The following is a 25,837-nucleotide window of genomic DNA, read 5'->3' as shown; positions in this document are numbered from 1 at the left end:
TCTCATCCGAAGGACGGCACCTTCGACAGTGCAGCACCCCCTCGTACTGCCCTGAAGTGTCAGCCTAGATTATGGGGTGGGACTTGAACCCACAACAGTCTGACCAAGAGGTGAAAATGCTACCACACCGAGCCAATTCTGACACCTAAATGGACCAAAGCTCGCCTTCCGAGTGAATGATCCATATACACACCCTGCAAATTGTAGTAATTTGGATTCTGGGTCATCCTGCGGTAAAGGAAGGTCCAGGTCAGGTAATCCACGGCATCCTGCTTGTTCTCTATGGTTTTGGTGACAATCTCAGCGTTGAAATGATCGTGTAGGCAGTGGTCAAGATGGGACTCCACTGGCAGTGGCTCGTACAGGAACTTCTTGAAGAAATCCTAGAACAAAGGATCAGTCTGAGCTTCAGTAACAGTGCAGATGTGGGGCAGTTCCTGGCAATGTGCAGACAGGCACTGACACACCGCAGGCAGTATCTTGAGTACTGATATTCAGAGCAGAGCAAAAAAAAGTGCACGTGTGAACCAGCCTATTGTCCTCACCTTTTTTGACCCTTGACACATGATGACGCAACGTCCCTCGTCGTCCTGTAAGGGACGATTAGCGCGTCCTACCATCTGCAGAACATCGTAAATGGGGTAATCCACGTACCTGAAACAATGTTAATATGCGTCAATCAGCCTCCAAATTAAATGTGCAGTGCTTTGTAATGACTATTTCCCAAACAGGAGTTGATTTACAGCTTGTGACAACCACAAGTGAATTGGGTTGTGCACCATAGGTTCTCGGCAAGAAGAAGTAATACCCGAGAAGGAAGGCAATCTGGTTCACCGAGCGTCCCCGCCTTCAATCAGGGATAGAATGTACAAACCTACCGGAGTGCTTTGAAAGAAAGAGTTGCATTTACACAGTGCCTTTCACAACACTCAGGACAGCCACTGAAGTACTTTTTGAAGTGTAGTCACTGTTGTAATGTGGGAAACGCAGCAGCCAATTACACACAGCAAGCTCCAACAAACAGCAATGGCATAATGACCAGATAATGTTTTTTTATGTTGATTGAGGGATAAATATTGGCCAGGACAGCGGGGCCGACTCCCCCTGCTCTTTTATTGTTAAACCGGGGCCTCGATTTAACATCTCATCCGAAAGACGGCACCTCCGACCTGAGACTAGAACTAGGGGGCATAATCTTAGAATAAGTGGCTGCCCTTTCAAAACTGAGATGAGGAGAAACTTCTTCACTCAGAGGGTAGTAAATCTATGGAATTTGCTACCCCAGAGAGCTGTGGAAGCTGCAACATTAAATAAATTTAAAACGGAGATAGACAGTTTCCTAGCAGATAAGGGAATTAGGGGTTACAGGGAGATGGCAGGGAAGTGGACATGAGTCTAGATTCGGATCAGCCATGATCCTATTGAATGGCGGAGCAGGCCCGAGGGGCCGTATGGCCTACTCCTGCTCCTACTTCTTATGCAGCGCTCCCCTCAGTACTGCACTGGAGTGTCAGCCTAAATTTGTGTGCTCAAGTCTCTGGAGTGGGACTTGAACCCACAACCATCTGACTCGGAGGTCAGAGTGCCACCCACTGAGCCACGGCTGAGGGGAGGGGGGGAGAGGGGGAAAGAGGGGAGAGGTGGCTGGTGGAAACTAAGGTAGTGACCAATGAAAATCCAGTAAATGTAATGTACTTGGATCTTGAAAGGCATCGTACAAAGTTGTTCATATGAAACTAATAGGGAAGCTTCGGAATAGTTGACAAGTTGTCCAGATGGATTGAGAACTGCTAGGCCACAAAAGACAAACCGAACGAAAAGTGGTTTACCTGGGGAACAAGTAAGGCATAATGTTCCACAGGGAATTATTCCGAGACCCCTCTGCTACTTACAATAATCATGAACAATAGGGAATAGGCTGTCTCTAGTGGGCTTGTTACATTTGCTGATGAGACAAAGCTCAGTAGGTAGGTGATGAGTAGAACGCAGATTGTCTATCTTCAAGAGAGACTTGGACCAATTATTGCTGGTAGATCTTAATGTGGGTAAATATAGGCTAATGCATACAAGAGGAAACTATAAACATATATTACGTGTAAGGATCCTATTTTAAGCAGGCCAGTGACTTGCGTTAGGGGAACCCAACGCCACAGGGATATTTAGCAAGTGCCTCCCCTTAAAAGTGGCAAAACTAAGATTTCAGGGTGTGGTTATCCCACCTGGACTGAGTTTTAACAAAGCATAAATTAAAACAACAGAATTAAATGAATGGGGTCAAAGCAGTTGAATTTCAATCAAAAATTCCAAACACTGCTTGAATCCCATTGATAGTTTAGACATTTTTAATACCCAAAGATGGAAAAATACTGACACAGCAGGGAAAGCGAGGGGCTCGTGCAGTGGCGAGAGAATCACATGGGCCCTCTTCTGGTGACACAGTGTATTGTCTTAAAGAGACACTCCCTCAGTGCTTCGCACTGTCCATCCCCTTAAAACTGGAGATCACCGAGACGAGGAGAGTACGCACGTGCAATCAACAGCAAACCCTGAAAAATACTCACGCGTGGATTTTGCCATTGTAGTACTGGGTATCCATGATGCTAACAAGGTGAGAGGAGATATTCATTCCCCAACACAGACTCCGAGAGGCCACCACCACTTGCACGGCACCTGTGAAGAGGAGAATAGTGCAATCACTTGGATTTATCCTTTTTATGCACCTGGTCACGATTCAAAGCATCCAGACAACATGCAACATTTGTCCTAATTACAGATGAATGTAACGGAGTCCTGTACAGGAAACTATTTTTTTTATCCGGCACCGACGGGACCGGCGTGGTGCCGGTTGATCAAAAAGTCTGGATTACAGAGAGGTATACTTACTAAGGTAAGAGAGCCCCATACACGGCCACAGGTACCCCGGTTACACGGCACTTGTGCAGGAGTCCCGGTTACACGGCCACAGATCCAGGAACTGCCACTAATATAAAGTAAAACTTACCTGAACCTACTCCTGAATTTTGCCGGTTAAGAGAGATTTCTGGTTATTTAGGTGCCGGTTAAAAGAGTTTCCTGTACTTGCTGTGTACAATCCTGACACAAATTCCTAAAAGAAAATGGAGAGAGAGCGAGAGGTTCCATGCACTGACGGAATGACACTGTTGAACCCATCAAAACTCACTCCCCAAGGGATAGCAGTGCCTAACGGACAGATAAACACTCCCTCACCTGAGCAGGACAGTAATTTCTCATCTCATTGCTAAAATCTTAAAGCCAGGTTCAGAGGGCTTGCTACAACACAAGCCACGACCATGCCCGTTAATGAGAACTGTGAGGATTCTTACCAGAGCGGAAGAGCTGTTCCACGATTCTGCGTTCGGTCAGGTTGAGCCCCTCGTGCAGATAACCGACTCCATTAGCAAGGGTCTCCTTTAAAGTGTTGTCATTCAGCTTATCAAGGTATGGAACCAAGTCCTTTTCTGTACAGTGCAGAAACCTGCAGGCAGGGGGAAGATTCAGAGAGAGAGAGAGAGAGAGAGAGAGAGAGAGAGTTAGTTAGTTATCAGTGACACCCAGTCCACACAGCAGGAATCCAGACTCCTCCTCCCAAGAATACTAATACTTCAACAAACAAATGTAAGAAGTCACACAACACCAGGTTATAGTCCAACAGCTTTATTTGAAATCACAAGCTTTCGGAGCGCTGCTCCTTCGTCAGGTGAAGTGCACTTCACCTGACGAAGGAGCAGCGCTCCGAAAGCTTGTGATTTCAAATAAAGCTGTTGGGCTATAACCTGGTTTTGTGTGACTTCTTACATTTGTCCACCCCAGTCCAACACCGGCATCTCCACACCTTCAACAAACAAGACACTGAGAATGTTAAAACTTGGCTGGTTGAAGTTTAGAAGTTCAGGAACAAAATGAGAGGTATCGCAACAAAAATTCAAAAGATGACTTGGTGCTTAGATGCTCCATTTGAAAGCTGGCGTGGAATTTTCAAAAACATTCTTCAGGATTTAGTAGAACTTGCCTTTGTGGCTGGATATCAGCAGCGCAGAACGTGAGGATGTCAATGGCAGTCAACCTGGTTTGCTTGCGAGAGGGCACAAAGACGATTACCGGTTTCTTAGGTGAGTGCTTCATGATGGCGTGGTAGACAGGTTTGGACATGGACAGCAGGCGAGTCTGAGTGTGGCTGACATTGAAACCCTGCATTCAAAGTAAAATATTTAAGAAACATCAAAAGGTTCCTTCCCCCGCCTCCAGCATCAATCTTCACCCCTTTTCTTCCCGTAAAGATGCTAACCTCTTGCTGGGGTACAAATCCGTAGCGGACGCTCACCTTCCAGTACCATGTCCAGGTCCCCGTTTATGAACCAACAAACAGCGAGTGTCAGCAGACTGTTTGACAGCTGAGCCAAATCCTGTCCTCCCCCGACTTCCTTTGACAAATGCACTTTATAGCAGGCGTCACTGGATAGCCATCAGCAATGTTCCCTTTAAGCTGTGCGGCCCTCTGGAGGTCCTGCATTAAGCCGCTTGCCAGCATCACAATGGGAAACACTGCGCACGTGCGGAAATTTGAATGGGACCGCGCACCCGTAAAAAAAATTAAAGGGAATATTGCCGACCAGGCGCCGGAATTCTGGTTGATGTCTCCTTCCTTAAACTGGGACAGAGACCAATTGTAGCACCCCCCCAATGCTGCGCCAACTGCAAGCTAACTCAGCAGAACTGGGGACTGAACTCTATCCGTACGGCTCAGTTACTCACTGCCTTAGCCAGGAGAGCCACACAATGTACGGGCAGCACGGTGGCATAGTGGTTAGCACTGTTGCCTCACAGCGCCAGGGACCCAGGTTCGAATCCGGCCTTGGGTGACTGTGCAAACTCCACACAGACATTCTCCCCGTGTTTGCATGGGTTTCCTCCGGGTGCTCCGGTTTCCTCCCACAGTCCAAAGATGTGCGGGTTAGGTTGATTGGCTATGATAAATTGACCCTTAGTGTTAGGGGGATTAAATACGTGGGGTTACAGGGAGAGGATGGGATATGTGTCGGTGCAGGCTCGATGGGCCGAAATGGCCTCTATCTGCACTGTGGGGTTTCTGTGATCTGTGAATGTAACACTTGCAGAGGAATCAGCGAAGGGAATACCCCGAAGAAGCAAAATTCCTAAGTCACTCACAAAATACCCAGAGGGAGAGGACAGCTCGCTAACTGGGGAAATTCTGCTCACCCTGGTCAAGGGAGAATTTTCTTATAAAGTTAATTTCCTGTGTTGCAACCAAATAGGTTGCAGCTAAATATCTGAAACTTTAGCAAGATATTGCTTAATGTCTTCAATGTTGTAATTCAGAGCTTCAGACAAATTCAGAGCCTGGTTAACAAAGCAGGCTGTGCTCCCTGCGCCTCCACCATCGTACCTGGATGTGTAGTTCCAGTGGGACCGGGCGCACGTTGGGGTGGAAGTTGAAGGTTGCCGTGGTGCTGCAGCCAAGCCAGTGCGCCACATCCTTCGCGTTGGACAGCGACGAACTTAAAGCCACGATCCTAATTGGCCGCTCAATCTGAGAGGAGATGTATCGCATTCGGGAGCAGATAACTTCCAGAACAGGCTGAAAAGGTGAGACAAGAAATCAAAAAGACAACAATATCACAGCGAGAGGAATTGAAGCAGACGTGTTTACCCACAGATTCCAAGCACAGTAGTTTTCGATATCCAATCCTCATCTACAGTGTGTAATTTTAGCCAGTCCATTAATAACGTTTAATCATTAGCCTGCCGAATAAACAGCAATCCTGTATATTTTTGATTGTTTTGTTAAGTAAAATAGGCAGAGGCACGGTGACATGAATCTTGTCATTCATGGGAAATGACTTATGAAATGATACTGGGCAGCCTGCGGGTGGCGGTGTCCAGGGAGAGTATAAATATTCGGGCATGGGCCCAGCTTGCTCAGGACATTCTTTAACAGGAACTAGTGAAGGACACAACCAGATCTCCATGTTGAAAAACAGTTGATTAAAGCTTTGTTTAATACTCAGACCATGTGCCTAGTAGTTTTCTTACGTCACACGGCTTCTGGTTATCAGAAGTCGGAACTCCAGCTAGTCTATCACATTCCCACCATCACTTACCCCATTCTCTCCACCAATCAGGTGAACTTCATCCACGACAAACAGGTTTACGTTCTGGACGTTTTTCCTCTGCTTCCATCGCCGGGACAGGATGTCCCATTTCTCCGGGGTGCTGATGATGATGTTTCCTTTGCCCAGCAGTTTGAGATCCGTGCTCGTCTCGCCCGTCAGTAACACAACTTTCTTGCCCAGCTTCTGCTGGAACTTCTCGTGCCAGTCTGCATAAACCTGTAGTGGGGGGCAACCGGACCAGTCAGCACCGCAGGCATCAGGGTAGCACATCCGGCATTAACCTCAAGCAGCATCTGCATACACCCAGTCAGCAACATCCTACAGGAATTCGGCATAGAGTTATCAGCAGGAGCAGGCTGGTAACTGGCGTGTTACAGCTCAGCAAGGCAACTTGATGTTACCCTCCACAGGGAACTCCTGAAGCAGCAATTTCTGCAATCAACCTTCCCTCTAAGCTGCGCGGCTGTCTGCCTGTCACCCGCAACCTGGGAACCGGCTTTTCCAATGTTAAGTTTCGCACATGCATGAAACTGGCGATGGGCCACACAGCCCCTTAAAGAGGAATTAGGGGGAACCATTGACTGCAATAACTGATCCCGCAGAACAGCAGCCCGGTCAAGAATAATAAATAACTGCGTCCGTGGTAGATGGGCATCATTCAAATGGAGAGCAGAGTGGTGAGGAAGGCAGCATTGCTGGAGCTGCATTTACCAGGTCAGCTCCTCACCAGCAGCTGCACTGACTTCCATCACACCATATACACAGTCTTCCAAGACTGACCAAATACATTGCACAGTGCTAACCATCCTCCAGTTACCATCACCACGGCAATGGCAGCATTTCACTGGGTGACTAACGGGTGTTTCCTCCACTCAAGTGTTCAAGGCGCAAATGTTTCCGTCTAAATTTAATCTGGAAAATAATGCTTGCCAATTTTTTCCCTTCCTCTCCTGAAGGTACCGACTCCTTGCTGGGCAACAGTTCACGAGCGCTGATTATCCTCCAATATCTCACCCAAATGGCTAATTCATGTATAGGCCTAGACAGTGTCAGGCGGATATTCGACCATTGGGGGCATAGCAGCAGCCATTGCATAGCAATCAGGAGCAGAAACCCTGGCTAATTAGCCACTCCTTAACCTAGGCTGCTGAGTCGAATTGTAATGATAGACTTGCATTTATATAGCGCCTTTCATGACCTCATGACCAAAGTGCTTTACAGCCAATGATGTGCTTTTGTAGTCAGTTGTAATGTAGGAATTTCCCACAAACAGCAATGTGATAATGACCAGATACAGTAATCTGTTTTTAGTAATGTCGATTGAGGGATAAATTTTGTCCAGGACACCAGGGGAGAACTCCTCCTGCTCTTCTTCAAAATAGTGCCATGGGATCTTTTATGTCCACCTAAGAGATCAGACTACCTCCAACAGTACAGTGTTCCCTCAGTACTGCCCCTCCGACAGTGCAGCTCTCCCTCAGTACTGCCCCTCCGACGATGCAGCTCTCCCTCAGTACTGCCCCTCCGACGATGCAGCACTCCCTCAGTACTGCCCCTCCGACAGTGCGGCACTCCCTCAGTACTGCCCCTCCGACAGTGCAGCACTCCCTCAGCACTGCCCCTCCGACAGTGCAGCACTCCCTCAGCACTGCCCCTCCGACAGTGCGGCACTCCCTCAGCACTGCCCCTCCGACAGTGCGGCACTCCCTCAGCACTGCCCCTCCGACAGTGCAGCGCTCCCTCAGCACTGCCCCTCCGACAGTGCGGCACTCCCTCAGCACTGCCCCTCCGAGAGTGCAGCACTCCCTCAGTACTGCCCCTCCGAGAGTGCAGCACTCCCTCAGTACTGCCCCTCCGACAGTGCAGCACTCCCTCAGCACTGCCCCTCCGACAGTGCGGCACTCCCTCAGCACTGCCCCTCCGACAGTACAGCATTCCCTCAGTACTGCCCCTCCGACAGTGCAGCGCTCCCTCAGTACTGCCCCTCCGACAGTGCAGCGCTCCCTCAGTACTGCCCCTCCGACAGTGCAGCACTCCCTCAGCACTGCCCCTCCGATAGTGCAGCACTCTCTCAGCACTGCACTGAGAGTGTCAGCCTAGATTTTTGTGCTCAAGTCTCTGGAGTGGGACTTGAACCCACAACCATCTGACTCAGAGGCAAGAGTGCAACACACAGCCACAGCGGACGTCTAGCTTCCTGAACTGCAGCAAACTAATCCCTGCCCCGGCCAAGATCAGGTGCAAACTTTGGAACTTCTTGGTCTGCTTGGTTCAGGTACTGGATGGATAAACCGCTGAAGCCCATCCTCTGAATTTTAAAGAGAAAACATTTTCAAAAATGAAGTGTTTTCAAAATGATTCAACAGAACAAAGCAGCTTTTTTTAGTAACAAGACTTATAAGAACATAAGAATTGGGAGCAGGAGTCGGCCACACGGCCCCTCGTGCTGCCCCACCATTCAATAAGATCACAGCTGATCTTCGACCTCAGCTCCACTTTCCCGCCTGATCCCTATTTTCCTTGACTCCCCAAGAGTCCAAAAATCTCTCGATCTCAGCCTTGAATATACTCAACAACTCAGCAGCCACAGTCCTCTGGGGTAGAGAATTCCAAAGATTCACAACCCTCTGAGTAAAGAAATTCCTCCTCGTCTCAGTCTTAAATGGCCGACCCTTTATCTTGAGACAATGCCCCCTAGTTTTAGAAGACTGTCTAGTTACTGTTTATTTCCCGTGACCTGGTTATATTCTGTTAATGTGCAGCACATGGCCTCACCTGCTCAGCCAGGGCCTCCATCGGAGTAATGTACACACAGCGTCCTTCAGAGTTCTGCAAAAGCATTCGCAAGATTGCAAACTCTGCACAGATGGTCTTCCCGCTGCCTGTGGGAGCCCCCACAAACACGTTGTCATCGCTGTTGTAAACCGCATTGAAGACTGAAAATAGAAGATGATGAAAATTTTAGGGCTGTGGCTTCAGTAACCTGGTGTATGACTGCAGGCTATGAGACAAGATTAACCAAACACTGAAGACAGGCCTCGGGAACAAGTGTAAGTGCAGCACGTTTACTTGGTCCCTCCCAGGACAGGCTCATTACATCCAGTTAGACCCATCAAATCAAGTAGCGGTGTGCAGTAAGTGGTGGAGGTAGATTTACACTCACTAGTCCCAATTTAGCTCGGTTGCAACTGAGAGAACAGAACAGCAGCATTCCCAAAAATCAGGAAGCTTCGACTTGGAGCTCTTGTACAAATCCCCTGAAAGCCAAATACAGAGTGGCGCTGGGGATTCAGCTACCTGGCTGCCCTACTGACACAGCAATGGTGTGTAGCACAGCTCACTGGGGTAGGGGGAAAACACTATGAAAACTAGGGTGCAAGAAGGGGACATTCCTTTTGTTGAAAAGCAGCGATTACCTGATCTACATATTGCATAAAATTAACCCACAATTCAGCCCTTCAATACGCGATCATAACTAAAACCTCTCACCCTTGCTGTCACCTTCGTGAATCTCTTCTGCACCCTGTCCATCCTTCCAAAGTAGGGTGTCCAAGACTGGACAGAATATTCTAACGGTGTCCCAGCCAGTGATTTATATAGGTTTCGCATTTCCTCTCCACGTTTGTACTCTGTACCCCTGTTTATATAACCTAGGATCCATGCAATATGCTTTAAAAAAATCTTTATTAGCTTGTTCTACTTTTAAGATTTGTGTATCTGAATCCCATTGCCTCTCTGCTCCTTTGAAGTTTGAACCTTTAGTGTGCAAGCCCTCTCCTTGGTCAATCCCAAAATGTATCACCTCGCTTTTCTCCATTACATTTCATCTGACATTTATCTGCCCAATCAATAATGTGTCTTTGTCCTGTTCCACTTTTTTTTTAATAAACAGAATTGTTTATAACCACTGCAAATCACAGCCAAGGAAACAGCTATGTATGAAAACCCATCAGTTAACCAATAATAAATCTTTTGAAATCATTACTTTGAGGCTAGTGAGAATGCAGGAGGTTGGAGCAGAGACCCAGAAGAAACAGAGCCGTTACCTTGTGTCTGGATTGGGTTGAAGAAGGGGAACTTATCCTGGTAGAGGTGTTCGAAGGCGCTGTTCCGCAGCGCTGACACGGGCAGCGGCTGCAAGTCCAGCAATTCCGTGGGGGGAGGATACTTTTCGGGAAGAATCAGGTGTCGGAATGATACTGGGAGTTGAGTCTCGCAGGCTGCAAGGGAAACGGCAACAGGCTGCTCAGTCAACGGGGCTTACAAAAACAAAGCACAACGAGAACGCAAACAGAAAATGCACAATATAAAATAAAGTGAAAGAGCATTAAAGAAACTACAGTAAAACTAATCAGGGCGACCAAAGGCCACCTCTCAGTGGTCATAAATTCTCAAATGGGCTTGATATTAAACTCAAGCTTACGAAAACTAGTTATGTTATCTTTACTCTATGCCAATTAGGCTGTGTGAGGATAGAAGCGCATTGGTCTTGCTGCTGATGGTACTGTGCTGAAGCATTCACTTTCCCTCCACGTCACCTGTAGTTTGAAACACATGGTTACTCACAGAGCCAGCGGTCGGACACCACTCTGATGAAATACTGCGGAGGGAGGGGCTCAAAGACGGGCACAAAGAACATCACCAAATGTTCATCCTGTGCATATTTTGCCTTCAAGAGGAAGTACTCGTGGTGTAGGATAACTTCACTGTCCACATCCTCAACCAGGATCCAGAATGCCTCAGAGGATCCGTGTATCTGTGGCAACAGAGGGATGGGAGAGAAGTCAAGCAAACAAACACCAGACAGTACCAACTCGATCCTTTAACACAGAAAGAACAGAGTACCCACCACAAAACTTGTACACTTCTTGTCTGCTAAATTGGAACTTTTAAACATTAAGCTATAATTAACAATCTGAGGTGAGCGCTCAGCTGCATCTACTGCCACATGGCCATTTTCAGTTGAAAAGAAATCTGACTCACAAATTTGTAACTGAATTTTCTTCAAATGATTAACTGTAGAGATGAACCCTGATCCACCCTACCTTCTCGTCCCACTGGAAGTCAGGCGTGATGGTCAGTTCCACTTTCAGCGTTGAGCGCGTGATGGGCTGGATGTGGACGGAGAGTTCAAGTTTCGGGAATTGGTGAATGTACTTGTGGATGGTCTTGCCCATCTTCGGCATTCGGATCAACTCGCCTGGTCGGGGAAAAAGGGCACGAGCATTACGTTAGTGACCAAAACTCTATAGACAGCAGCTACCAGCTGCAACAGCTTTCAATGCCCAACGTGAATACTGCAATGGTCGCTCGAGAAATTACAAAACAAATGCACAATCTTCGACCTGCCCCCAGTGCAGCCTCAGCCAATACGTCCCCCTCTCCCCCACCCCCCCCCCAACAAAGGATTTCCCCATCACCAACACACGTACAAACACACCAGCCAGTGAACCCCTAACTCTCTCAGTACAGGATTCTACACTGGCAGCACAGATGTCAGAAACACCTGTTGGTGCAGTGCATTACAGTTCTTACCGATCTCGTTATGGTTCAAGTCGTACAGTCGCTCAAATGGGAAGTTTTTCTTCTCTATCTTCTTGATGACTTCCTCAGGCAGCTTCCTGAACTGCCGCAGAGGCGACATTGACTGCCACCTGTCAGAAATACAAGGCCACCAGTTGTTGGATTTCACTAGTACCGCACCGTGATAAGTAGCAACTTAAATTTCAATGGTAAACGGCTGCATTCGCCAGATATTGGGAGATTCAAGTAGAACTTGGGTGGCGCAGTGGGTCAAACACTCCCTTCACCTTTCGAATCTGGGTTCAAATTTGACCCAGAGGGGATTCAAGTCTACGTATCAGTTGTGTGAATTGAGTTTGGGACACAGTTCCCAGTGAACACAGGCCCACAGCATAACATTCAGCACTAACTGGCAATGTCACTTAGAGGCCACAGGACGGTTAGTGTGGAATTGTCTACCCCAAAGGGCTGTGGGTGCTCAGTCGTTGAGTATATTCAAGGCTGAAATAGATAAGATTTCTGGATACTAAGGGAATCAAGGGATATGGGGATCGGGCGGGAAAGTGGAGCTGAGGTCGAAGATCAGCCGTGATCTTACTGAATGGCGGAGCAGGCTTGAAGGGCTATATGGGGCCTACTCCTGCTATTTCTTATGCTCTTATGAAAAAATGCCACACTGGTATAGTAGAGGATGTTCTCGATGCTGAAGCACATTATTGGGCAGAGTAAAAGAAACAAAGCACTTGTATTGATCACATTCTCAGGGCATCCCACAGCATGTTAAAACCAATGGATTACTTTTTTGAAGTGTAGTGACTGTTGGTCTGTAGGGAACTTGGCAGCCAATTTACACATAGCAGCTCCCACAAACAGCAAATCAATTAATGACCAGATAATCTGTTTGTAGTGGTATTGATAGAGGGAACAATGTTGCCCAGGTTACCAGTGGAAATCCTGGTCTTCTAAAAATAGTTTTACGGGATCCTTAACATCCATTAGAGCATGCAGATGGGACCCTGCTTTAATGTCACATCCAAAAGATGGCATTTCTGACAGTGCAGCACTGCAGTGTCAACGTAGAATAGCACGACGGGTTGAATGGCCTCCCTCTGTATAATACCAAAATACTGCGGATGCTGGAAATCTGAAATAACAACAGAAAATGCTGGAAATACTCAGCAGGCCAGGCAGCATCCGTGGAGAGAGAAACAGAGTTAATGTTTCAGGTCTGGGACCCTTCATCAGAACTGGAAAAAGCTGGAGATGTAACAGATATTAAGCAGGTGCCGAGACCGGGGGTGGGGCGGAGGAAGGAATTGAAAGAACATCCTGTACTTTTGTAAGAGGCAGGAAAGATAAAGGCCTAGAAATTGAGTTTGCGCTGCGCCGGGGCTTAACGCCGGATATTTAGCGCCGGTGCTAAGTCGCGCTGTGCGCGCCAAAAATTCAGTAGCGCCGCGCCCAAACGGCTGCCGGCGCTACTGAAGGCTGTTTGCACCTGAAAACTGGCGCTACGCGCCGTATTGCGGCGCCCGATGCGGTGCGGCAGGCTCGGGAAGTGCAGGCCTCCTCCTTCAGTTAAGGAGGAGCTGCCTGCACCCGCCCGCTGGCCGGTTAAATCGCCACAAAAATGAGCCCGGCACCTCGGGGAAGTGCCGGGCTCGAAGCCGAGAAGCATCTGTTCCGCGGGGGGGGGGGGGGGGGGGGGGGGGGTGGGGGAGTCCGGGGAGGGAGGTGCGGGCAGGCGGCCGGCGGGAAAGCGGCCGGCCGCCGCTCCACCTTTATGCGCCGGCGCAAAGTCGTGTAAGACTCTGTTGCCAGAGTCTTAGTTGCGGCTGCCACGGGCGAGGCGGCCGCAACTGAATTTCGGCGCTGGGGCCCGTCACCACGGCAACCGGGACGCTGCGCACACCGATGACGTCATTGGTGCCGGCGCAGCGCTACCGGTGTAACGCCGATGTTGGGCCCTAGTCAATTTCAAAACCGGCTGTAAGTCCAGCGCAATGCCCTCTAGCGCCGCAAAATGGGCGCTAAGCCCATTCAATTTCTAGGCCAAAATGTTGCAAATGGGAATGGCAAAAATCATACTGCATGAAAAATGGGGGCAGGGATAATTATCTGAAATTGTTGAACTCAATGTTGAGTCCGGCAGGCTATAAAGTGCCTAATCGAAAGATGAGTTGCTGTTCCTCGAGCTTACGTTGAGCTTCATTGGAACACTGTAATAGGCCGAGGACAGAGAGATCAGAGCGGGAGTGAAGCGGTGAATTAAAGTGACAGGCGACCGGAAGCTCAGGATCACCCTTACGGACTGAACGGAGGTGTTCCGCAAAGCGGTCGCCCAATCTGCGTTTGGTCTCCCCAATGTAGAGGAGACCGCATCGTGAGCAGCGAATATACAGTATATTAAATTGCAAGAAGTACAAGTAAATCGCTGTTTCACCTGGAAGGGGTGTTTGGGGCCCTGGACAGTGGGAAGGGAGGAGGTAAAAGGGCATGTGTTGCATCTCCTGCACTTGCACAGCCTCCCTCTGTGTTGGTTGAATCTATGAATATGGGCTCAAGTCCATAGTGGGGCTTGAACCCTCCATATTTTAACTCAGAGTGTGCTACCAGGCTGACACTATAGAGGGAGCTTTGCTTTGCATCACACCCATATTGTTCTTGCTGGGGACTGCTCGATGCTGAAACTGGATGGTTGAAATGAAAAGTGTTGCATTCCTAGCATGAATACCCCTTGTTTGAAGAGCATTGCAGTGGTCATACATGAATAAAAGCGGCCAGCTGCAGGTTTTCTCCTCTGCAATTAATTGATGATTCTTTGACTACGAGTACAGGACATGATTTAGTGCAAGTTTCTTACATTCGTTTGTCAATCATTTTGCAGAGATTGACAGTCTTGTCTGTTAGCTGGGCCCAGCCTCGATTCAGGACGATCTCAAATATACAACGCATCAGACGGCCCGCGGACTGAAAAACATGAAAAAAAATGTTCAAAATAGGCAACCGAACAAATCCTAATACAGGCGGCCTCAGTAAGCAGCCCTCAGCTAGTTTCTTACAATGCATTACCCCACCCCCACGCCAAATACACAATACAGGAAGCTCTTTGGTATCCGGCACCGACGGGACTGAGATGGTGCCTGTTGATTAAAAATTCCAGATAAGGAAGAAGGGACACGGAGTGACAATGGCCCAAGATACAAGAGCCCCGTTACACAACCAGAAGTGCTGGAGCCCTGATCACACAGCCAGAAGTGCTGGAGCCCCTGAGCACAGCCAGATGTGCTGGAGCCCCTGAGCACAGCCAGATGTGCTGGAGCCCCTGAGCACAGCCAGATGTGCTGGAGCCCCTGAGCACAGCCAGATGTGCTGGAGCCCCTGAGCACAGCCAGATGTGCTGGAGCCCCTGAGCACAGCCAGATGTGCTGGAGCCCCGTAACACAGCCAGATGTGCTGGAGCCCCGTAACACAGCCAGATGTGCTGGAGCCCCGTAACACAGCCAGATGTGCTGGAGCCCCGTAACACAGCCAGATGTGCTGGAGCCCCGTAGCACAGCCAGAAGTGCTGGAGCCCCGTAGCACAGGTACAGGGGACCCGGTTACACAACCAGAGGTGCAGGAACCATGGTTACACAGCAAAAGGTACGAGATCCCCGGTTACACAACCGCAATTATACAGTATACCTCAAAACCTACTCCTGAATTTTGCCGGTTATTAGAGAATTCCGGATAATTAGGTGCCGTTTAAACGAGAGTTTCCTGTAGTATAAAAGGTAATTAGACATAAAACCACTGCAGAACAAAAAAAGTTTCAACCCATCACTGAACTGAACGGAATCCATGCTGCTCTGTTACACTTACCTGAGTGACATAGACCATGTCTGCCATTAGTGCAAACCCCTCCAGCTTCAGCTGAGAGATGTAGGCTTGGAGCAGCACATTGATCTGAAACACAGGATACACAAGGTTATCAAGCTCCATATCGAGTCACCATGCCAGTGCCCTTGTATGCACAGTCACCCTCCCCCCGACCCCCCATATACTCGATCATAGCACCCACCAATTTTCCTGCGCGGGTGCGCAGCGGTCTGGAGGTCCCGCGCAGGCCGCTCACCAGCTTTTAAATGGGAGAAACCATGCACATGCGAAAATTTGAATGGGCCACACAGCCACTTAAAGTGATCTCACCCCACCCCCCCAAAAAAAGAGGGAACATTGGCACCCACCCCCCATATACACGGTCACAGCAGCCTCCCAACATAGTTACAGCACCGCCCCCCCTCTCCACCCAATAGTCAAAGCATTCCGCTCCCTCCCCGCCCACAAATAAGGTCACAGCACCACCGCCTCCCTCCCCCACCCCATATACATATAGTTACAGCATCCTTCCCTCCCCCAGTATATACAGACATATCATCTCTCCCTCCTCTATACACACTTCAGGCCAGTTATCAGTGCTTGTCCAGACACCAGCCCAGCCCTGTGCATTACCACTGGAATACTGTGGTGTATATGGAGGGCGGGTGTAAAGGTACATTTCAAACTTCCAAATGGTGAGATTTCACAGCTTCACCCCCAACCTCTAAACCCCAGTCTCCACTTCAGCAAGCGAATCCATACAGGGTGTTCATTGGACGGATACAAAGAGCCAAGTTAAGATAGCCAGATTATTCCCATTACCTTTGCACTAGGCTCTTCAATGCTCTCCTTGACAGGAATAGGGACTCGTTCCAACAACTTCTGCAGCTCAAGCTTCTCCTCCTGAGGGGGCGGGGGAAAGAGGTGAAACATCAGTGATTGCAGTAAAGATGTAGTATATGCATAAAACACAACTGTAGCAGAGGCTTCTAATGAGCTTGGTAAGATGTAATGTTAAGCCATTAGGGCTTCCTCAGGCAATCCTAAGTAAAACGGAGTTGGCTGAGGTCTTCCTTCCCCGGGTTTTCAGAGCCGATACATACAACAATCATTCTTGGTGTGCTCCTGTATCCGGAGCTTCTGCAGTAACATTAGGGGAACGATAGCGTAGTGCTTATGTCACTGGACTGGTAATCCAGAGTCCTGAACTGATGATCCAGACACACGTTCAAATCCCACCACGGCAGCTGGGGAATTTAAATTCAGCTAATTAAATAAACCTGGAATAAAAAGCTAGTGTCAGTAATGGTGACCGTAAAACTACCAATTGTTGTAAAAACCCACCTGGTTCACCAATGTCCTTTAGGGAAAGAAATCTGCTGTCTTTAGCTGGTCTGGTCTATATGTGACTCCAGGCCCACAGCAATGTGGTTGACTCTTAACTGCCCTCTGAAATGGGGCAAGCCACTCAGTTGCAGAAGGCGGCTCACCACCACCACCTTCTCAAGGGCAATGAGGGATGGGCAATAAATGCTGGCCTTGCCAGCGATGCCCACATCCCGTGAATGATCAGCTTATACTGTCAACAATTTATTTGCAGGAGCAAAGTGTACCTTAAGTACCAGGATAAAATTTATGGTACAGTATTCTGGCCCCTTTGTAGAGTTAACCATCACAATGGTTACTAGCACCACGGTCGAACTTTAAAAAAAAAACCATGGTGGGATCTTGAGAGAAATGTTCATTGCTGGTCTCCTACAGTCAGAATTGATCATTGAGCACAGTAACCCCCCGCAATGCTTGGAGAATGTTCAAACTCACTTACCTCTCGCACGGTAATGTTCTTGAACTCTGAGGACAGTGAAAAGACTCTGAAGAGCTCGATCTCACTGAGGGTGGGTTTCAGAAGCTGATTGTAGGTGGCCATGCTTTCATGTGTGATGTAATAGTGACTCGCAATCCGGCCCAGGTCGGTCACCTGCAGACGAGGCGAGACAATTTAGAACCAACAGGATTGAAGGGATGAAGTGTCCGGTTCAGAATGAATGTCAGTACTGAACAATGCATAGTATTTATTTGCTATCTGTGCTCATCAGCAACTGCATATTTAAAATATAGAAACTAATAAAAATAAATGTTAAGAACATGTCTTGATACATCATCAGATTTCTGAAGTTTCTTTTAAACCTTAGTTATAGCGAGTGCTATTTCAGAACCTGATGGGACAATCGGTTGTTGCTGTTGGGAGTTAGAGGCTCGCTCTTACCTGGAAGTTGCCGCCCTTTTTATCGTACTTCACAAGGTTGTTTTTGTCGAGGATGAGGGCAGCGGTGTGGATGAGGTCCAGCCTGCGCTGCTCCAGTAAGGGGTCACTCTTCAGCTCATCGTGCGATATCCCATAGAGAGTCGGGGTCCGCAGCATGCGGATGTAGAGGTACGTGTACCCCAGCCAGTTAATGGCATCCTGCAAGGTCGAAGGTTAAAGTTCAGATTCTACTCGCAGTCCCTCAACCTGATCTTTCACCTCTGGGCAGTCTCCAATGTGGCAGGGCAAGAACCCTTCACCTCACTGGCCTGCACTCAAAAAAGTATATCAAGGGTAACCCGAGGCCCCAGCAACACGTCGTACACACCGGTTTCTCACCTTGGCGGTCTGGACGTTTCCCAGGACAATCTCAGCATTGAGCATGTCGGGGAGTCTGGTGATCATCTGGCTCTCAATGGGCAGCTGCTGGTTGAGCAGGGACAGGTAATACTGCAGCTCACCGTGCGACGTGATCAGGATACCCTCGCCTTTCGTATCGTACTGCGGTCGACCGGCACGGCCCAACATCTGCAAACACATTCATTTCAGTGAACAAACCAAAACTGAGTGGAAACAAAAGTATTCAGAACCAGAAGATTGTGGCGGTCCCATCCTCTCAATATTCTCACTTGGTGCTACACAATTTAAAAAAAAATCTTCTATTGCAACACCATTGCTGCACGGAAGATAGCCAGAATAATTCCTGGCACTGACTGCATGCTTCTATAGCCCACCCCTTACATTTCTTGAATACAATGCTCTGACACCACTCTTTCACTACCAGCTTTACGGACATGTTGCCAAGAAGCCTGCATCGGTATAGACGAAACTCTAGGCGGTTTTCCCCTTGCTCCACCCCCTATTAAAGCTGTACTTAGGCGGTTACCAGCCACATTTCATTTTTAAGGTTAGCCGAGTCAGAAGGTTGTGTGTTCAAGTCCCACTCCAGAGACTTGAGCACAAAAATTTAGGCTGACACTCCCAGTGCAGTGCTGAGGGAGTGCTGCACTGTCGGATGAGGCTTTAACCGAGGCCCCGTCTGCACTCTCAGGTGGACGCAAAAGATCCCAGGACACTATTTTGAACAGCAGGGGAGTTATCCTCGGTGTGCTGGCCAATATGTATTCCCCCACCCCCCCCAACACCACTAAAAACAGATTATCTGGTCATTATCACATGGAGCTTGCTGTGCGCAAATTGGCTGCTGCATTTCCTACATTAGAACAGTGACTACATTTCAAAAGTACTTCATTGGCTGTAAAGTGCTTTGGGACGTCCCGAGGTCGTGAAAGGCGCTATATAAATGCAAGTCGTTCTTTCTTTTCTTAGACATCAAGTGTCAGTGGGTGTTTCAACTGCACATGTTCATTTTGATATTGCCTTCTCTCAACGTCTGCATGTGCACTGTCCAGCAGGAATATACTGGATAGCAATCAATTAGTATCTCTGTTTTATTCCCAACCCGGGGCATTGAGGTCAATAGTAATGTAGTTGAACCTTTTGAATAGGGGGTTGGTTTATGGATGCTGTCTATATGGACCTTTCAGAAGGCATTTGATAAGGTTCCACACAAGAGATTATTAGCAAAAACGATTAGTCACATTACCTGAAGTACGTCCAGTGCACCCAGCTCAGTCCAACGTCCCTTCTCTGGGCTATACACCTGTGTCCCTTTGATAATCACTGTATGTGCAGGCAGATTCACACCCCAGGCCAGAGTGCTGTGGAGACCAGCACTCTGAACAACAAAACAAATAGGTAAAACTCAGATTACACACTTCAAGTCAACCTCAAGATGCAATATCCCTTTACATAAAAAAGGTTAATTGTTACTCATGTGTACACTGTTTCCATTCAATGCATGCAGAAGTTTTGGATCATGGGAGACATGGAACTGCACTCTGTTGTGAACACAAGTAAAAAGCTAGGAGAAAGCTTGAAGCTTTAACACGCTCATCAGTGAAGGCAGGATTGTTATAGAGTAGCACAGTTGCACAAAGGGAGGGACAAAGGTTAGTTCCCTCTCCATGTAAAGTCTTGTCCACAGCACCATTTATTTCATTATGGTACCCTTATGGTTAAGTTCACTGAAAGAAGTCGTCTTGACCAATGTTCCCTGTAATTTTCTTTGGCCATGCACGGCCCCTTTAAAGGGCTGCACGGGCCATTCAAAAAAGCCAACAAGCTGGCTGTGCGGCCACGCAACTTACAGGGAACATTCGTCTTGACCCAAATCAGCCAACGCTTCTTTCCAATGTCAAGCAAACCATGTAAGGGCACGTAACATATCCAGCAAGCCAAATACAGCGACAGGGTTCAATACCAGGGCTTAGTACACTTACCTAGATATTGAGTAGTTAAAGGCACACTCCAGTTTGCAGAGATTGAGAGCTCACTTACAGGAGTGCTGTGCATAAGGAAAATATCAGAGGTCAGGGGAGGAGGTTTGCACAGTGAAGACCCAAGTGCTTCCCCCATTGGAGTTGTTGCGGTGATCATTATCTCATTGCTGTTTGAGGGAACTTGCTGTGCACAAGTTGGCTGTCTAAAATTTCAACAGTGACTACACTTCAAAGTATTTCATTGGCTGTAAAGGTAGCTTTGGGACGATCGGAGGATGTGAAGGTCGCTATATAATGCATGTTCTTCCTTCTTTCTCTTTGTGCTGTACCTGCACTGCTCTCATGGGTACCCCAGTGCATGGGACAGAGAGAGCCTGTATTGGCAAGAGGTCAGACAGCAGGTCGGTTGTGTCTCAGCTATGGTTGGTATGTAGGAAAAGGGGTGAAGATCCATTAGGAATGTGAATGGTAAACCGTGATCAGAGCCTCATGTGCTCCTCACACCCAAGGGTCGCTGTGTGTTTGATGCAACTAGGAACCATTTTTTGGAATACACCCAAGTTCAGAGACAGGCACTGCCACAGAGCACAGCACCAAAACTTTTTGTGTAGCTCCAATCATAGAAGCATTTACACAAAATGTACTGTGGTACGTAAACTGCACACAATGCAAACGTAACAGGGGGAAACAAATCTCCCGGAAACCAGCTGTGCAAGAACTCATTACCTGAATGTGTCTGTCAGCAAACAGATCCTCCACCAGCGTTCGATCCACTCTGGTCATGCCAGCATGGTGAATAGCAAAACTGTAGGAGCAGCAGGTCCTTCAGCTCCAGATTCTACAAGAGAGGCAGACACAGATTTACACTGAAGAAAAACTGCCAGTGCAGGAAATCGGAAACAAAAGCAGGAAATGTGCAGCAGGCCAGTCAGTATCTGAAACAGAAAGATCCCAAGTTTCAAGCTTGTTTTCTGTTTCAGGCACAGTGGGGGGGGGGGGGGGGGGGGGGGGGGGGAGGCGGAATATTCACTGGGGGTTTTTCCAGTTCGTTTGCCACAACCTCGGCAGATAAGCTGCTGAAAGCCCGGGGAAAAACGACGCAAAGCCCCATTTACACTTACAATAGCAAAATACTGCAGATGCTGGAAATCTGAAATAACAGAAAACCTGGAAACACTTAGCAGCAAGGGCCCCAGATCTGAAACGTTAACTCTGTTTCGCTCGGTGGCATAGTGGTTAGCACTGTTGCCTCACAGCGCCAGGGACCCCGGGTTCAAATCCAGCTTCAGGTGACTGTGCAAACTCCACACAGACATTCTCCCCGTGTTTGTGTGGGGTTACCTCCGGGTGCTCCGGTTTCCTCCCACAGTCCAAAGATGTGCGGGTTAGGTTGATTGGCCATGACTAAAAAAAAAAATTGGCCCCTTAGTGTTAGGGGGATTAAATACGTGGGGTTACGGGGATAAGGCTTGTGTGGTGGGATGGCTCTCGGTGTAGGGACCGGGTGCTAGGGTTTGGATGATCAGCCATGATCTCGTTGAATGGCAGAGCAGGTTCTCGAAGGGCCGAATGGCCTACTCCTGCTCCTATCTTCTATGTTTCTATGTTTCTCCCACGGATGCGCCTGGCCTGCTCGGAGTGTTTCCTGTTGTTATCCCCGTTTACTCTATTTGTCCAGGGATTCCATGGCTCTTCCGACGTTGTACCAGACGAGCGGGAGAACCCCCACGGAAATTCACCCCCCCCTCCAGTATTTCTTCAATACCGGATAAGATGTACAGATACAGCAGTACTGTACTGTAGAACATGGCATAGGAAGGAACACCCTCGCTGCGCCACAGTAAAGGAAGAGACACAGGTAGAAAAGGAATTGCAGAAAGGTGGGTGAAGAACGCAGCTCTGTACCTTGCACTGCTCTGCCTCTGTGCGCAGCACCTCAGTGGAGGCGGAGCCCTCTCGCAGGAACAAGCCCAGTGTGTCTTTCTCCAGGCACATGTCTCGAATCGCACGTGCCGTCTTGCCAGTCTCCTTGCGCGAGTGAACAAACACCAACACCTGAAACAAACCAATCGTGTTAAGAGTTGTTGAACAGGGGCCAGAGACAGGAAAGGGGCGGGCGGGTGAACCCGAGGAAGAGACATTTCCCCCAGAAGAGGAGAATAGGAGACTTGATCAGATACTCCCTGCAGGGAGTGTGGGGGTGGAAGGAAACTGGCAGACACAATCCCTGCAAGGAAGACAGAGGGGACGGAGAGGTTTATAAAAAGAGATGCAGGCTATATACCCTCGAGAACAGACCTGGCACAGACACTCTCCAAAAGGGTGGGAAGCCCCCAGACAGTCTCCGTCACACACAGGATAGCTCATCAATTTGAAGTGTACAACTTCAGTGAATGAAAATATCTCCCCCGATGTACCCATAGTCCACAGGGTGGATACAGCCAAACAGCAGCATCACTGGGGCTACCTAGCATATTGGCATCAATATATTAATGGGGGCCAAAGGACATTGAAGGCAGTACAATTTCCTCCAAACACCTCAATTTCCATGCACATTCACGTGCATCACTCGCTCTACCACAGCAGTTTGTCCACATTTATTGTGAGGGTGGCCGTCATGTTGTACCACAGCAGCAGGATGCAACTTCTCACCACTATGGGAGCAGGTCAGATTGGCATGGAGCGACGTTTGGGCGCATAGTCAGGCTCAAGCTGGTCCTGGTAGCCTCCCAGATCTTAATCTGAAGCACCAAGGGTGGGTACGTGGCCACAACACCTTTGGAGACTTAAGTACGGAGCTGGAATGTAGATGGCACTGGAATGCCTGTGCTACTGGGCCACAGCAGAATTGCGTGTGAACAGCAATGGTGGCAACTGGTCCCATTGTTGGTGGTTTCAAGCCAAGGATCAAGTAAACAGATTAGCTTCGGACAGACACAGGAACCAGATCTATACTGGGGCCACGCATCCATTCATAGAAAGTTACAGCACGGAAGGAGGCCATTTCGGCCCATCGTGTCCGCGCCGGCCAACAAAGAGCTATCCAGCCTAATCCCACTTCCCAGCTCTTGGTCCGTAGCCCTGCAGGTTAGAGCGTCCCAAGTGCACATCCAAGTGTTTTGCAGAGTAGCATTTCACAGCCCTAGAGTCTGTAGCAGTACAGGGTGGGGGAGCAGGGGAAATTAATGCTTCCAAATATGAGATCACTAACCTGATTCTTTCCAGCATGCTCCATCACCTTCTCATACACAATCTCATTCATAATCTGGAAACGTTTGATGGCTTTCTTTTCTGTGATTCCAACATATGTCTGCTCCAACGGAACGGGACGGAAACTGGGGTGAAAGACACAGGATGGGGTGAGTATTCCACGCAGGAAATGCACATCCCGCTTAAATGGAGACCATGCTTTTCATTTTTGTCCTCTGACTTGTCATTATGGGAGTGGCACCTTGCATCAGCATTCTGCCCCCTCCCCCCAAATCCTTCGTAGGAAGTGCAGAGCTAATTGGACAGTGATTAGCAAAATAACACATACACGGAGCCACAAATAACCCACATCAGTTACAGCTTCCGATCCCTCAGGCAATGTAGACTGGTATTACAGTATCCACTTAGTCTAATAACAGTAGTCACTAAATTGGTTGAATGATAACACCATATGATAGGACAGCCCGGGTCCTGACATGAATTACCTGTTGTCGAAGTAGAAAAGACCCTTGGCTGCATCAACTCGCAGAAGAGTAGCGACATCCTCGTAGTTGGGCAGCGTGGCACTCAACCCAACCAATCGCACATCCTCTTGAGTCATCTCAATGTTCCTAATTGTCCTGGCAACCAATGCCTCTAGTACTGGACCACGATCGTCATGCAGGAGGTGAATCTCATCCTGTGGAGGAGGAGGAGGAGAAGTCAGGGAATAAACAGCTTGCGGCAAATCTATAAAGCAAAATAAAGTGATGGCATTGGCAGGTTGTTCACTTGCTGCTCTGAGGGACATCAGCGCAGGGGAGAGAAACATTTTCCAGTTCAAAGTCAAGTACTTCCCAGGTCAGGTACGGCAGTTATATGCAGAGTAAATTTCTCTTTACTTTACTCCAGCATTGTGCTTCAGCCTCCACCTTCAGAGGAGCAGCACTTAGTGACATTTTTGACACGTTATCCTGTGATTCTGAGCCAAACATCCAATTTGGTGCCAAATTAGGGACATTATGTGCTGTGATCCGTATCAAACAGGAACTGGAATATACAACACCACCAAAGGGAAAGAGCAGACACAAGTCCTGCGCTTATTTGTGTACTTACAATTATCATGAGTCGCACTATCTGCGTGTAGGTGCGCTCTCCTCCCTTGCGGGTGATGATGTCCCACTTCTCTGGGGTGCACACGATCACCTGGGTTGCATTGATCTCCTCTTTACATAGTTGATGGTCCCCCGTCAGCTCTGCGACACTGATCCCGTAGCTAGCTAAACGCTGCAAGTAAAAACACAAAGCACTGTTACATCCGGTCAGAAAAGTTATTAACTAAATCCGGAATATCACAGCCCATTCAAGTAGGATGTGACTCTGCTGTTGGTCCTGTTGTAGAAAGGTACACAGCAGACACTCCCTTTTATAGAGGCTCTCCCAATGGCCCAGCCAGTGTATCAACAACAACTTGTATTTATATAGCGCCTTTAACGTAATAAAACGTCCCAAGGCACTGCACAGGAGTATTTAAAAACAAAAAATTTGACACCGAGCCACATAAGGATAAATTAGGGCAGGTGAACAAAAGCTTGGACAAAGAGGTAGGTTTTAAGGAGCGTCTTAAAGGATAGAGAGATAACGAGGTGGAGAGGTTTAGGCCGGGAATTCCAGAGCTTAGGGCCTAGGCAACGGAAGGCACGGCCACCAATGGTTGAGCGATTATAATCAGGGATTCTCAAGAGGGCAGAATTAGAGGAGCGCAGATATCTCAAGGGGTTGTGGGGCTGAAGGAGAGTACAGAGATAGGGAGGGGCAAGGCCATGGAGGGATTTGAAAACAAGGATGAGAATTTTGAAATCGAGGCGCTACTTAACCGGGAGCCAATGTAGGTCAGCGAGCACAGGGGTGATGGGTGAACGGGACTTGGTGCGGGTTAGGACACGGGCAGCCGAGTTTTGGATGACCTCAGGTTTACGTAGGGTGGAATGTGGGAGGCCAGCCAGGAGTGTTGGAATAGTCAAGTCTAGAGGTAACAAAGGCATGGATGAGGGTTTCAGCAGCGGATGAGCTGAGGCAAGGGCGGAGACGGGCGATGTTACAAGGTGGAAATAGGCGGTCTTTGTTATGCTGCGGATATGTGGTCAGAAGCTCATTTCCGGGTCAAATATGACACCAAGGTTGCGACCAGTGTGGTTCAGCCTCAGGCAGATGTTAGGGAGAGGGATGGAGTCAGTGGCTAGGGGACGGAGTTTGTGGCGGGGACTGAAAACAATGGCTTCAGTCTTCCCAATATTTAATTGGAGAACATTTTTGCTAATCCAGAACTGTATGTCGGACAAGCAGTCTGACAATTTAGAGACTGTGGAAGTGTCGAGAGAAGAGGTAGTGAGGTTGAGCTGGGTGTCGTCAGCGTACATGTGGAAACCGACACTGTGTTTTCGGATGATGTTGTCAAGGGGCAA

The 25,837-nt window shown here is 48.4% G+C and overlaps 1 protein-coding gene across 1 annotated transcript in view; it reads right to left on the bottom strand.

Annotated features, from left to right (window-relative positions):
- Positions 1–25,837, bottom strand: part of snrnp200 (small nuclear ribonucleoprotein 200 (U5)) — a 66,175-nt gene that overhangs the window by 8,236 nt on the left and 32,102 nt on the right. The window contains 25 exon segments of the mRNA XM_085971042.1: positions 194–383; positions 546–654; positions 2,562–2,670; positions 3,345–3,496; positions 4,031–4,209; positions 5,426–5,617; positions 6,141–6,368; positions 8,928–9,088; positions 10,199–10,372; positions 10,719–10,908; positions 11,198–11,352; positions 11,688–11,806; positions 14,539–14,645; positions 15,540–15,623; positions 16,359–16,439; positions 17,362–17,514; positions 17,803–18,000; positions 18,181–18,369; positions 19,448–19,579; positions 20,910–20,996; positions 20,998–21,021; positions 22,089–22,238; positions 23,395–23,518; positions 23,879–24,072; positions 24,489–24,659. Of these exon segments, the coding sequence (XP_085827168.1) occupies positions 194–383; positions 546–654; positions 2,562–2,670; positions 3,345–3,496; positions 4,031–4,209; positions 5,426–5,617; positions 6,141–6,368; positions 8,928–9,088; positions 10,199–10,372; positions 10,719–10,908; positions 11,198–11,352; positions 11,688–11,806; positions 14,539–14,645; positions 15,540–15,623; positions 16,359–16,439; positions 17,362–17,514; positions 17,803–18,000; positions 18,181–18,369; positions 19,448–19,579; positions 20,910–20,996; positions 20,998–21,021; positions 22,089–22,238; positions 23,395–23,518; positions 23,879–24,072; positions 24,489–24,659 (3,652 nt within the window).

The sequence above is a fragment of the Somniosus microcephalus genome, chromosome 30 (genome assembly GCF_052327205.1).
Source record: "Somniosus microcephalus isolate GS21.2 chromosome 30, FLI_Smic_1.0, whole genome shotgun sequence".
Lineage (NCBI taxonomy): Eukaryota > Metazoa > Chordata > Chondrichthyes > Squaliformes > Somniosidae > Somniosus > Somniosus microcephalus.
Note: the sequence above shows the minus strand (reverse complement) of the source record. Positions and strands in the feature narration are given on the sequence as shown.